The 13,561-nt window shown below is 38.3% G+C and overlaps 1 protein-coding gene and 1 long non-coding RNA gene across 15 annotated transcripts in view; both read left to right on the top strand.

The window, feature by feature from the left end:
* Window positions 1-6,700, top strand: part of nedd4l (NEDD4 like E3 ubiquitin protein ligase) — a 62,411-nt gene extending 55,711 nt beyond the window's left edge. For 13 of the 14 annotated variants that reach the window (XM_074618266.1, XM_074618267.1, XM_074618265.1 and 10 more), the window contains 8 exons: window positions 597-692; window positions 804-877; window positions 984-1,044; window positions 1,253-1,312; window positions 1,448-1,555; window positions 2,024-2,120; window positions 3,642-3,714; window positions 4,848-6,700. In XM_074618266.1, the coding sequence (XP_074474367.1) occupies window positions 597-692; window positions 804-877; window positions 984-1,044; window positions 1,253-1,312; window positions 1,448-1,555; window positions 2,024-2,120; window positions 3,642-3,714; window positions 4,848-4,950 (672 nt within the window). In that variant the 3' untranslated portion in view covers window positions 4,951-6,700. Of the gene's footprint in view, window positions 1-596; window positions 693-803; window positions 878-983; window positions 1,045-1,252; window positions 1,313-1,447; window positions 1,556-2,023; window positions 2,145-3,079; window positions 3,230-3,641; window positions 3,715-4,847 lie in introns of those variants that run through there. The other variant, XM_074618259.1, reaches the window with a different exon arrangement.
* A 2,790-nt stretch (window positions 6,701-9,490) lies between these two features.
* On the top strand, window positions 9,491-13,527 carry LOC141757277 (uncharacterized). The gene is made up of 2 exons (XR_012591614.1): window positions 9,491-10,157; window positions 10,682-13,527. It is a non-coding gene; the product is annotated as an uncharacterized LOC141757277 (long non-coding RNA).
* The last annotated feature ends 34 nt before the right edge of the window (window positions 13,528-13,561 follow it).

Genomic DNA, 13,561 nt, shown 5'->3' with positions numbered 1-13,561 from the left:
TTAATAATATCACTGCCCCATCTAGATATAGACTATATCTGACTTTCGAGTGTTCCGTTAAATTAATAAATCTGTTAATTTACGCATTCACACTCATCGGCATTCTTTTGCAAGCTGTCCTTCCTACTTTTCATCTTTCTTTCTTTTTATGAACAATTGAGCAATCAACAAAACTGACAACATAGTTGATCGGAAAATACATACAAAATTTGACAAAGCCAAGAAAGAATCTCTTTCAAATATTTTTTTATTAATGAGCATGTGCACATCAGTATTACAAACTTCTGTGAAGTGGATATCATGCTTCATTTCAGATATTTAACAACAAAAGACAAACAATAATAGGGAGTAAAAAAAGGCAAAACAAGACCAAAAAGCAGACAAGCAAATACACAAAAATAAATAAATAAAATGGAATAAAACAAAATAAAACAATATACCCACATACAGCGCCATAAAGCACACAAATCAAGTAAACCTTAACCCCCCCACCCCACCATTGGATCCAAGAATGAATCTCACAAATAAAAGCCAATGAATGACTTAATTTTCTTTGTGTTTTAATTTTGTATCTGCTCTGCATTGCATCCCTGCAGGACAGTGAATACTACAACTCTCTGAAGTGGATCCTGGAGAACGATCCCACTGAGCTGGACCTCAGGTTCTGCATTGACGAGGACAACTTTGGACAGGTGTGCACGCTCAAAACCAGTCACCATTTTAATTGCAGTAAATGAAATGTAGCTTGGTATCTGGAGTGTCTGAGCTTTTAATTTCTCTTGTGTGCTTTTTTTGTTCCTCAGACGTACCAGGTCGACCTGAAGCCCAGCGGCTCAGACATGGTGGTCACCAACGAGAACAAAAAGGAATACATCGAGTAAGAATATAATAAGCTTTATTAGTTCCAGGCTTTTAGCAATGATTACCATAAAGCTACATGATCAAACATGAATCTAAATGTATAATACCTTTCCCTCTGACAGCCTGGTCATCCAGTGGAGGTTTGTCAATCGGGTCCAGAAGCAGATGAACGCCTTCTTGGAGGTATTTATGTGCAATAATACAGTCGCCACTTGGGGGCAGTGTGACCACAGACTTTGGGTTGGCCCTCCGTATCTAAACTTAAACCTCTTCCTTGAACATTTGTAGCTTTCAAAACTTAATAACATCTAAATGATTTAGTGGGAGGTTCTGTTGTGAGTTTAACTTTCATTAGAATTATGTTTTAAATCTGCTTTTGTTTAATTTCCAGGGCTTCACCGAGCTCATCCTCATAGATCTGATCAAGATCTTTGATGAAAACGAACTGGAGGTACAGTATGGATTGTTAATGTAATCCTCCAATTATCACATCTGCGTACATTACACTTTTAGCGTTTTAACTTATCAGAAAGTGGCAGCGGTTGTAAATGCTTTCTTTCTCCCGCCCCCCTCTATCTCTGTGCAGCTGCTCATGTGTGGTCTAGGTGACGTCGACGTCAACGACTGGAGACAACACACTGTTTACAAGAACGGCTACTGTCCCAACCATCCTGTCATACAGTGGTTCTGGAAGGTACGTCCGCACACAGACATGCACTGTGGAAACTAGATATTTTATAATAAAAGCTGGTTCCAGTCCTCTTTCCCTCCGTCCGGCCTGCGACAAGTTTGCTGACCTCGCTTTAGAAGGTCAAAGTTTGTTTGGAAGAACGGGGTTGTTTGCTCTGACTAAAGAGCCTAAGGTAGTATCTACATATTTGTGTGTGTGTGTGTGTACACACATGCTTATGCACACAGACAACAGTGTCATGTCATTTGATTAAGTGAACCGGTGCAAACAGCTTCTGTTTGAATTTGTGCTGTTTTAGCTTTCCTCCAGGCTAGATTGCGAAACTGTCAACAAAAGCTTTACTTCGAATGATTTCATCATCTTTTTCTGTGTTTGTAGAAAGTATCATATCAGTGATTAATGAATTCTGTGAACCGTTTGATAAACGAGCTGCTCGTCACAGAGAGATCCTCTCTTTCCCCCTGTCATCAGGTTGTCCTCTTGATGGACGCTGAAAAGAGGATCCGACTCCTCCAGTTTGTTACGGGAACGTCACGAGTGCCCATGAATGGCTTTGCCGAGCTTTATGGTACGTTACCTCGCCCAATACTATGTTCCTGCAACAGAGGAGGCTGCAGTTTCAGGACCGCATTATAGTTTTGTTCCACCAAATACTGCCATTTCTGTCCGCTGCAATGTGATCTCACAGAAAAAGCCCACGTGAAATGACCTAGACCGCATAATGTAGTAGTAGTGTTAGATTACGTGCCGCCGCCACCACAGAAACAATTAAGGTTTAGGCAACTAATCTACTTTTGTTAGGTTTAGGAAAGACAAGATCATGGTTTGGGGTGAGATAAGTAATGTTTGTTATGCAACTTACTTCCTAAAACTGCCTCTCTATTTGTACAGCGGATGTTGACGGAACCGCTAAAGGCGTCAACATCTCCTGAGAGAGCGTGAGAAAGAGATGCAAGAATAGAAATATAGAAATGTTATGTGATTATCATAAAGTGGGCGTGTCTGTAAAGGGGAGACCCGTGGGTACCCATAGAACCCATTTTCATTCACATATCTTGAGGTCAGAGGTCAAGGGAACCTTTTAAAAATGGCTATGCCAGTTCTTCCTCGCCTCGTTAGTTAGCCTCCTTTGCAATAAGCTAGAGTGATTTGGTTGGTACCGATGGGTTCCTTAGGTTTCTTCTAGTTTCATATGATACCAGTATCTTCACTCTAGCTCTAAAACTGAGCCCGCTGCAACCTAAAAATCGCAAGTTGCGTTAATGCATTAAAGAAATAAGTGGCTTTAGAACGAATTTGCGTTAACGCGTTATTATCGCGGTATAATGCAGTATTAAAGTACATAAAAGTCAAGTATTTTGACGTTTTATTTTTCGCATTTTGAAACCAAATGTTAAAAGAAGGGTTGACGATGTTATCCAGTATACACTATTTGTTATATTTTTGTTATATTTTCATTAGTTAGTTTCATTATTACGATTATTTAAACTTAATTAAAATGGTAAACAAGCGGTCCTGAAACTGCAGCTTCCTCTATTACAGCAACATGCTACTCACCTCGCCACATAACTTCAGGTTTCCTTTATTTCCTGCTTGTATAACAATTCCAGTCCTTTAAAAATCATACATTGTCTGTTTTAAACTGCACGGCTTAAACTTTATGTAACAGCGACACAAGTCAACAGCTGCAGTTCCAGGAATTGAATTATTATCATTGTACACACACAAATAGATAAATGTGTAAAATAGATGAGGAATGACCCAAAATGCAAGATACTGTGAATGCTAAAATGTTCCATATATATTCCATATATAAGTAGTGCATGTCTGTGTGTGGATATGTATTCTTTTATCAAGGTTTGTTTTTTTGCACCAGTGTGAGAAAATATGATAAATATACCGTAACATTTTGCATGAGGCTTTAAATGATTATTTAAATGAGAAATATTTTAAATGATTTACATAAAATGCTCTCCTTCCTCCTCTTTTTCTAACGATGATTGAATCTATTAAAAAAATTGCGGTCTAAAAAAAGTATTTCTGTCCTGTGTCTCAACTGTGTGATCATCATTTTTTTGTTTTGTGCCAGGTTCTAATGGGCCTCAGCTGTTCACAATCGAGCAGTGGGGAACACCAGAGAAGTTGCCAAGAGCTCACACATGGTATGTTACTACTACTACACACACACACACACACACACACATTAAACACTAACGGTTACAATAACAAACATGCAATATCGTTGACGGAAAAAGACTAAAACTAAAAACTTTACCAAAATCTCTTCATTTTCGGCACCTTTCATCTTCTCCTCCCCTCTCTCTGTCACTCTCTCTTGGCGGTTTGCGGGTGGGGTTTGGGTGCTTGAGTAACACGTATCTTTACATGCCGACAGTGCTGATTGGTTCTCATAACGGGCTGCTGGGTGCGACTGAACCGGGCATCATTAACGAGCGCAGTCAGCCAGGAGGACTTGAATTAACTGAAAAGCTGCATTCTTTATCATTCAACCTGTGTTTTTCATCAGACAATGATAAGATACAAATTGATTTAGCTTCACTAAAATGACAGAAATGTTCAATATAAGCTGATGACTAAACAGGACTAAGATTAAATAAAAACGGACTAAAACTGGACTTAAACGTTTTGAGTTGTCGTTGACTAAAACTGTGATAAAAATGTGACTAAAACTAATAAGCATTTTTGTTCTAAGACTAACAGCCGGGACACACAGGGCACGTCAGCAGTGCGTGACGGCTGCCTCGCTGAAGTACTGCGTGTCTCATGCGTGTGGTGTCCACACCAGCAGCATTTCTGCTGCAGCTCTGCTGCTGCCAGCCCTTTCTTTCTTCAACACTAGACAGAGTTTGCTTTTCATAATGGCCATTTCATTTCATTATAAATCATCAATTATCAACCATTTATATTTATTTTAGACAGATAAAGGTTAAGAAGTGTGTGGTAATTTGTAAATAATAGTAATAATCCACAATTAAATCACCGGTACTTTATTCATTCATGGAGCCTGCATTTTCTACAACTCTGTCCTGCAAATATTTCAAATTAAAAGCCTCGTATTAACAAAAGAAGGAATTTTCTGAAAAAAAGGTATCTTCACTCTAGTTTTAAAACTGAGCCCGTTACAACCTAAAAACTGCAAGTTACGTTAATTAGTTAAAGAAAATTAGTGGCGTTAACTTTGACAGCCCTATAAATAAGAATTTAAATAAGAATATTTCTTGAAATGTATAGTATAAATGTTTTATTTTTGCATTTTGTAATTTTTTCTTCTCAGTTTCAACCGCTTGGATCTGCCCACCTACGAATCATTTGAGGACCTGAGAGAGAAACTCCTCATGGCTGTGGAGAACGCGCAGGGCTTCGAGGGCGTCGACTAAGACGGCGGCCTCTGGCTGCATCCAACCAACCAACCAATGATAAAAAAACAAACAAAACAAAAAGCCACAGGCATATCAAAACCAGCTGCCGTAGCAGTTCTGTGCGAGCATGTTGTACTGTAATGCCTGACTGTGAGCCACTTCCACAGCACCGGTGGCTCGAGACTGTACAGCGATTTGTCGAAGCCAACACGCCTACGTCTTTAAATCTTTTCAGAGTGGGTGGGTCACTCCTTAAAGGTGCTGGGGAAAGAGCGGGAGAGTCGCACTGTTGAATGCTGAAATCTATTATCCACAGGCATGAGCGATGAATGAGCTGGCCCCTGATCTGCCGTTTCTTTCCCCCCCTCTACCCTCGTCCTGTGAAAATCTACAGTGCTGGAAAACACTAATGCATTTCAATAGCTCCTTTATGTACACTATAGCACAGTATTCAAGCACCCTTCAGTGGAGGGGACTTAGCATGGCCTTAATCTGGCTTCTACATGCACTATTTCTCTGCGAAACTGCAATGGCACTATGATCACAACTCTCTCAAATCCTTAGACCAACACCAGATTACCTTAGGAATGCTAGCCAATCACATTTCAGGAAATCGGCCACACCCCTCCGTAGAGCCTCGTCTATATGTTGTGTGATCAGAAACCGCCGATGCAGCCTTTTTGTAGAATAATGTTTTTGTTTTTTTTAGCCACTGGTAAAGATTCAAAAACGGGGATGAGATAATCCCCCCAATTTTTTTTTTTTTATAGTTTATGCACCATGGATTCTTTTAAAAAAAATCATTGGTATAAATTCTTGCAGGAAAAATACTCAACGTATTTGTACCGATGAACAATGTTGTTTACTTATATATATGACATGGTGTGTGAAGTGTAAATCTGGCTAGTCTGGGAAATAATGAATCCATATAATTTGTTATGGTGATGGCAAATGTGTTGAATTAAATGTTTTTTTATCGTAGTGCTATGAAAGCAGCATGAAACCGTATCTTGTGTTTGCTTCGACTACATCGTAGTAATCTGGACGTGTAATCGGTCTCGAGGTTCGAGAATAAGGAGAATAGTTTCTCTGCGTCACGATCGTATTAATATTCATGCCTGTTCATAATGCTGTAAATTGTTCTTGGGGTAAAAAAAAAAACACATTTTAAGTTCTTTCATGATATGATATAAATATATGTATGAATTTAACAGAAGTATTACTGATCAACGACACTAAAATGAAGCTGTGTGCGTGCGCGGGTGTTGGAGAGAAAAGCTGTGATTGCCACTGAATATAAAGCAGCACGTTTCTTACAAAGAAAACAAATGTTTTTCTTTTTTATGTTTTTGTTTCTCTCCTTTTTCTAACACCATTGAACCTAAAGGGCACTTTATAGATCACTCTGAGGTCATGTCGCCTATTGTATGTCTGTTGTCATTAACTCGAATGTGATTCTTTTTTTCCATTCACAGCACTTAACCTGGTGCAATATAAATAGTCTGTACATCTGGGCTGCTGCTAAGGTAGATAAAGTTGACAGAAGTGAAGCAGAGACTTCACATCCTTTTAGTCTTCTCTAGTTCCTCTCTTCTTTTGTCCTCTATTTCTCCTCCCTTGTGTTTCCTCCCTGCTGTGATCCCACCACTCCAACTCCTTTTTTTTTTAAATGAACGACGGGAAATATCACTTTTGTTAAAGATTCCACCACTCTCTGCAACTCTTTGTGGTTCATTTAACTTCAGTCAATAAAAATGAAACTTCTCAAGAGTGTGTTGTTTGAGTTAATATGACTGGACTTTCCTCACACCAGAAGTTAAGACCGGTTAATGCCTTATCAACAGCCTGTTTAAACATCAAGTTTTACTAACCCAACATCTGAATTTACAGACACTTTACTGAGCTTTTCAACTATTAATTAGGGCTGTCAATCGATTAAAATATTTAATCGTTATTAATTGCATGATTGTCCATAGTTAATTGTGATTAATCACATTTTTTTTTATCTGTTCAAAATGTATCTTAAAGGTCCCATATTGTAAAAAGTGAGATTTTCTTGTCTTTTTATTATAAAGCAGGCTTAAGTGCTATATAAATACTGTGAAAGTATTGAAATGCTCAATCCATGGAGAAATACACAAAGCGTTTATTCAGAAACTGTGCCTTTGAAACAAGCTGTCTAGATTCCTGTAATTTTGTGATGTCACAAATGTGCAACATTTCACAGTTTTAAATGTAAACATTCTAAATGTGTCCCAGTTTATTTCAGGTTGTGGTGTATGACAAGTAGTAGTAGTAGTAGTAGTAGAAGTAAACATGGACATAAGCTGTTGCCTTGCAACGCAATTCTGTTGAAATGTGCTAAAACGGAGCGTTTCAGACAGAGGGTAAATACAGGCATATTCTGGCAGACAGTATGAGGAAAATAAATGTTTTTTTGAACATTACAGCATGTTAAAATGTTCTAGTAGAAACATAAAATACAAGTATGAACCTGAAAATGAGCATAATATGGGACCTTTAAAGGGAGATTTGTCAAGTATTTAATACTCTTATCAACATGGGAGTGGACAAATATGCTTGCTTTATGCAAATGTATGTATATATTTATTATTATGCTTCAATTAACAACACAAAACAATGACAAATATTGTCCAGAAACCCTCACAGGTACTGCATTTAGCATAAAAAATATGCTCAAATCATTTCATCGTCAGTGTGCTGACTTGACTATGACTTGCCCCAAACTGCATGTGATTATAAAAAAGTGGGCATGTCTGTAAAGGAGAGACTCGTGGGTACCCAGAGAACCCATTTTCATTCACATCTCTTGAGGTCAGAGGTCAAGCAACTCCTTTGAAAATGGCCGTGACAATTTTTCCTCGCCATTTAGCGTAAGTGTGGAGCGTTATTTAGCCTCCTTCACGACAAGCTAGTATGACATGTTTTTACTTGTGCCAACATTTTCCTGTCACAGGAGATCACAAAGATTTGAAAGTAGTTGTACTCCCACATGGATGCATGTAATGCTGCTGATTGTTTTAATAAAATCCCCTGTCTTGAGAAATGAATGAGACTTAAACTCCCCCTGTCTATCTCTTTTTTTGTGGTGTGTGCGTGCGTGCGTGCGTGCGTGCGTGCGTGTGTGTGCACGTGTTGTGGTGAAGGGACCTCAGTTCATTCACACATGCAATCTAGGAGTTATCAGCTCCAAGGACAAGCAAATAAAAGCCACCCTGCCTGTCCGTGGACATTTTATCATCAAGCCCTGCTGCCCGCGATCTGGTCACAAACAAACCAAGAGCCAACTCTTCTTTAGATCTAAAACATTCCACCTGCTCAAAAGCAATGTCACAAAGTGCAAATGAGAGTAAATCTGAACATTGAATCACAAGAAAGTACAAACACATTTCTTTGGTTTTGTAAAAAGATCAGACAGTTTTACAGTCTGATTTCTACAGGCCTCTGTTTTCTATGTTACGTCACAGTAGTGACCTTAATGAAACCCTGATGGGAAGTTAAATAACCTGGACGTGTTCCTCTAAGTCTCATGTGGGCAAACCTGTAAAATATTTGATTTTAAAGAAACGGTGTGTAACATTTCGGGGGATCTATTATCAGAAACTGAATATAATATTCATAACTATGTTTTCATTAGTGTATAGACACCTGAAACAAAGAACAGTTGGGATTTTCTTTAGCTTAGGATCAGCCCTTCATATCTACAAAGAGTCCGCCACGTTGCTCCTCTATGTTTCAACAGTAACCCAGAGCGGACAAACCAAACACTGGCTCTATAGAGAGAGACTTTAATGTTTTTACGTTACCTGAAGGCCACCATAGTTCTCCAACACGCTTGTGAAACTGCGATAACATGAGCATGAGAGTGCAAAACCGTGGTACCGCCAGCCGCCGTCTGACTTCCGTTGCTCCTGTGTTATTACGGTAAGTAATAACGAGCGAGGCGAATGGCGTTACCATGGCTCTTTTCGGCTTACGTTACCGCAATCTTGGAAAGAGAGGAGTGAGCGAAAGGGTGCCCAGTTGGTTGCAATCTGCAACCTCACCACTAGAGGCTCGTCAAATCCTACACACTGTACCTTTTGCATCAATTTAACACGACAATGTTGCAGTGTAATGAGTGTCTGTGACAGTATAGTGTAGGTTGTGGTTATACTGTACTGTAGCTTCATGTATTTTAGATGATTGCACAGGTGAACAACAGTTTGTAGATAAAGAACTGAAGTAGTAACTTAATGCAGTGCAGTACAATCGCAATCATCATTTTTGCCTTGCAAGATTTCACTAGACCACAATATATTTACAGCAATACAGCATATTTAATAATAGAATTAAAGTTGTCAAAAGTCATTCGTTCTCGACATCATTTCAAACACCGACTTCTTCAGAAAGTCTACATGTTTTGCTCATGTAATATTCGTATAAAACGAGGTAATGGCCCCGGCAGACTCTGCTTTGATGGGAATAGTTACTGTTTGACAGCTTCAGAAATGCCTCGGGGGGTACAAGTAGTCCTGGTTGGGAATCGCTGGGCAGAGTGACACATATCCGACCTCCAGTTAAAGAGATGCTATTTCGTAATCTGCCTTAGGTTTCATTATGAAACTGATCCTTGGGGACATGGCATATCACTACTTATAGCGTAACTATTTTCCATCCATTAACTATTAACTACTAAGAAGTTGGGCTGTGTGAGATGGACTGGAAGTATGTTGACTTGCTTTTACTTTATGAGTGTCTAATTTTAATCCAAACTGTCTGCTGGTTGTGCACCTCGCTGACTTTTAGGCCCATCACATCCAGCTCACGGTGACTTTGAGTGAAACCTTGGTATTAAGGCCCTGTTGCCTCACCGCCGGGGCAGTTTTTTGGTCTCTCCCCCCTCCTCCACCCCTCACCCTCTACCTCTGGTCAGGGTCGATCAATACTTCCCCTGTATCTTATCACTAATGTGGAACTGGCTGTTTGTCCAAACCCTGCTCTGTCTACATAAAGACTTGGAACGGGACAGCATCAAACCCAAATGCACCACATATCACGTTGTGAACCTGCAGCTCCGGGGACGCACGACTGGACTTTTAACTGTTTGGAAAGACTTGGAGAGACAAAAAGATACGCTGGTGCCAGAGGGAAGGAGAGTAGCTGGGAGAAGCAGGAGATGAATGAATGAATCCTGGAGAGAGGAGCTACTTTAAGGTGAGTTGGTTGTTGTCCTGCAATAGATCTGAATCCTTTCATTTTTGTTTTATTAGTGAAGTTGGAAAATACAGTATGATAAATTTAACAATTGGTGTCATTTATGTGTATTGCATCTAGTGTGACATACAATCCTATTTTACATTTTAGAATTTTTTTTTTGTTATATGGAAATAAATGGGGATCACACAGGTGTTCTTTTACTCTCTGTCACACACTCACACAGCTGCAGTCATACCCATATCGGTAAAAACAAACACATGGACTTTGGACACTTTGGATAAATGTATTTACGCTGCATTATTTCCCCAATTTTTTGTTTTATATGTTTTTTTAATCCGTATTTTATTTAAGCATATTATACAAAATGAAAGTGCCACATGGATAATTATAAATCATAGTTTCCAGTGTGATTTTACACACCAACACCATGCGTACTTTAACATTATCTTTGTTTCTTTTTCTCAGTTTCATTGCTCTTTATTGATTCCACACGTCACCAAACTTGCTTTTTTCCCCCTTCTTTCACCAGGTCGTCCATCCACCAGTCTGCATTAACAACCTCTTCATGTGCGGCACGGACAGTAGAGTTTGTCCTCCAGAGCTGTGGAGTGTGACAATGGTGTTTGTGTCCTGTGTATCAAACGCCATTATCACACTAAATAGCTACAGTGTGAAACGGACCTCAATACATTCCTCAGTTTCCTGGTTTTGCAGCTTCTGTTTTTATCTCTTTTGTAGATGTGTAATAGTTTCCCCATTCATTCTGTAAAGCCTTAAAATCACATTGGGGACACGTTACAACCATGCAAGGAGTGGCAGAGATGAAAATAGCTGTGTGTTGTTGATACATTGTACATGATCTTGAGCCTTATTGAGTGTGACCTCACGTGCTTTTGCGTTTGAGGTGCTAATTTGCTTTTGGAGACCGTCTCCTGCAAGTAGAAATAAAAATAGATGCCCCAATTGTTTTCATGCTGCCACCATTTCTCGTGTCGTCATCATTCGAATTCTTTCCAACATGCAAACAGGTCATCTCATTTAAACAATTGTCTTCATCCATGCAAACAAATGTAAATAAATTGTTTTTGTCTGTTGCCATAGAGTGAACTTTAACCGTTAATTTCATACTTAAACACAACTCTATAATTTCATGTGTCCTGTGTGTCCGACTATACTTCTGGTAACCATACAAGTTGTAACACTGTGTATCATAGAGCTATTTGATGCATAAATCTACTTCAGTTTTGTCCATTAGTGGAGATATGGGAAGGGAACCTCCAAACATCAGACATAAAATGACAAATGCTTCAACTTTGGAATAGACTTGTGAAGATGTCCGATCAGAGACTAACAAAGAAGATTTAATTAAGATTTAACTGGGACGTTTCATATGATCATAATCTCTATTTCATTTTAACGATTTGTCATTCATTTTTCAGAATATTTTACTCTGTGACATTCAGGATATTAGGAACAAAATGTTTTGGTAACACTTCATTTTACAGGTCTGCAAATTTCATGGTAATTAGTGGATAATTAGCAAGCAACCTATTTGAAATTTCTTTGGAATTACTGCCAAATTCCCCCAATATTTACCTCAAAATTGATCACTAATTGCTTTATTATGAGCATGATTTTATCTTGATATGCTAAAATAGCATAAAATGGTTACAATAGGGCTCTTAGGCTTGAGAAGCGGCTCATGTGCGCTGCTCTATATCGGAGGTGGAAAAGCAAAATTAACAGAAAACACTTCCGATCAGGCACAAATCTCACCATTGTGTCACTTATTGTTTACACAAATGTAATCTGGTAGCTCATGTAATTATTCAGGGAGTTTTTTCAGAGAAATTTCAAAGAAGTTATTTGCTAATTATTATCTATTTACCAGCAGACATGGAAATAAAGCATGTCAATTAACTTTATATATTTTTTTTTTCCTGGAAATGTAATAAATAAATTACCAGCTTTTGGGAAATAGCGGAATATAATTATTAAATAATGTTTATAATAAAATTATTTTTGATAGGTAAATATTGGGGTAATTTGGCAGTAATTCCAAAGAAATTTAAAATAGGTTATTTGCTAATTATCACCTAATTACCATGAAATTTGCGGACCTGTAAAATGTTACCAATGTTTCTCATGTATAGAGAAAAATGGGTCTGTTAATATGTGGTGTAAACAAAAATTACAAACTTATTGTCTCATAAAGAACAACTATAGTATAGACCTTTATGTGAAGTATAATTTAAACACAAGACAAAGATCCCTATGTGCACAGTTACGCTCAGGAACATTAGTGTTAGCCCTAGAGACCGGCGGGTTTGTGTGAGAACGAGGTTCACTTTTTGTATGTTATGTATTCTTTTTATTAAAATGACCTCCATTGGTGTTGCTTTCTTTTGGCTGGATGACTATGAAAACTCGATTTATGCTTCAGGAAGGGAACTTTTTTTTTGTTGGGGACTTTATTTGCCAAACTTGGGAGAGAAGGCACAATATTTTGTTGAAGACCGAGCTGTAAAATAACCTGTCATTTTGTAATTGAATGAAATGTTATGAAATGTTTGACCACTGCAACTGTATTTTTGAGGGTTGGGCACTTTACGTGCATGACACGAAAATCAAGAATCTATCAATCAATCAATCAATCATTCGTAAGAATTAAATTAGATATAATGATCACATAATGAGCACCTTCAAACATGTACAAAGCTGAGCAGATATTTGCATATTCACAAAGACACAGCAAACCTCAAACCTGTAGGTCAGAGGTCGCATTACAGGAAATGTGAGTTAATTAAAAAGAAATCAGAGTGCATCTTCAACCAGTAACATCTCTTTAATAACAAAGATCTACTGTGTGCTGCTTACACACTAGCCATGAGAGCCATGTCAGCAATTTGGGTCAGTCCTTTTCTCCCCGTGTAAGCGTGGGTTTTCTCCGGGTTCTCCGGTTTCCTCCCACAGTCCAAAGACATGCAGGTTAATTGTTGACTATAATTTGCGTGAATAGCTGCTATGTTATTGAGATCATATGTATGTAAGTAGATTTGGCTCTGGATGTCAGGTTTTACATGTCTCTCGCTTAGTTTGAGCTAGACCGGCACAGTATAGATCCTTGGAAATGATGTCAGCTCATTCAAAATCAATTTAACAAGCAGAACAATAAAATGGTAAATCAATAAATCTTCACATTTTTTTTTTGTGAAATACATTCAAATTCATACTTAACATGAGCTTTATGTGTACAAAATGCCTTTGTGTTGTTTCCAGAATATAAATAAGAGCTAATTCTGAAGCTTTTACTAAACGAACAAACAATTATAATAATATCACATTAAATCAACAAACCAAACGAACAAAAATGACCCACTCATACTGAACCCAAAACAATACATGTCCT

The sequence above is a fragment of the Sebastes fasciatus genome, chromosome 19 (assembly GCF_043250625.1).
Source record: "Sebastes fasciatus isolate fSebFas1 chromosome 19, fSebFas1.pri, whole genome shotgun sequence".
Lineage (NCBI taxonomy): Eukaryota > Metazoa > Chordata > Actinopteri > Perciformes > Sebastidae > Sebastes > Sebastes fasciatus.
Note: the sequence above shows the minus strand (reverse complement) of the source record. Positions and strands in the feature narration are given on the sequence as shown.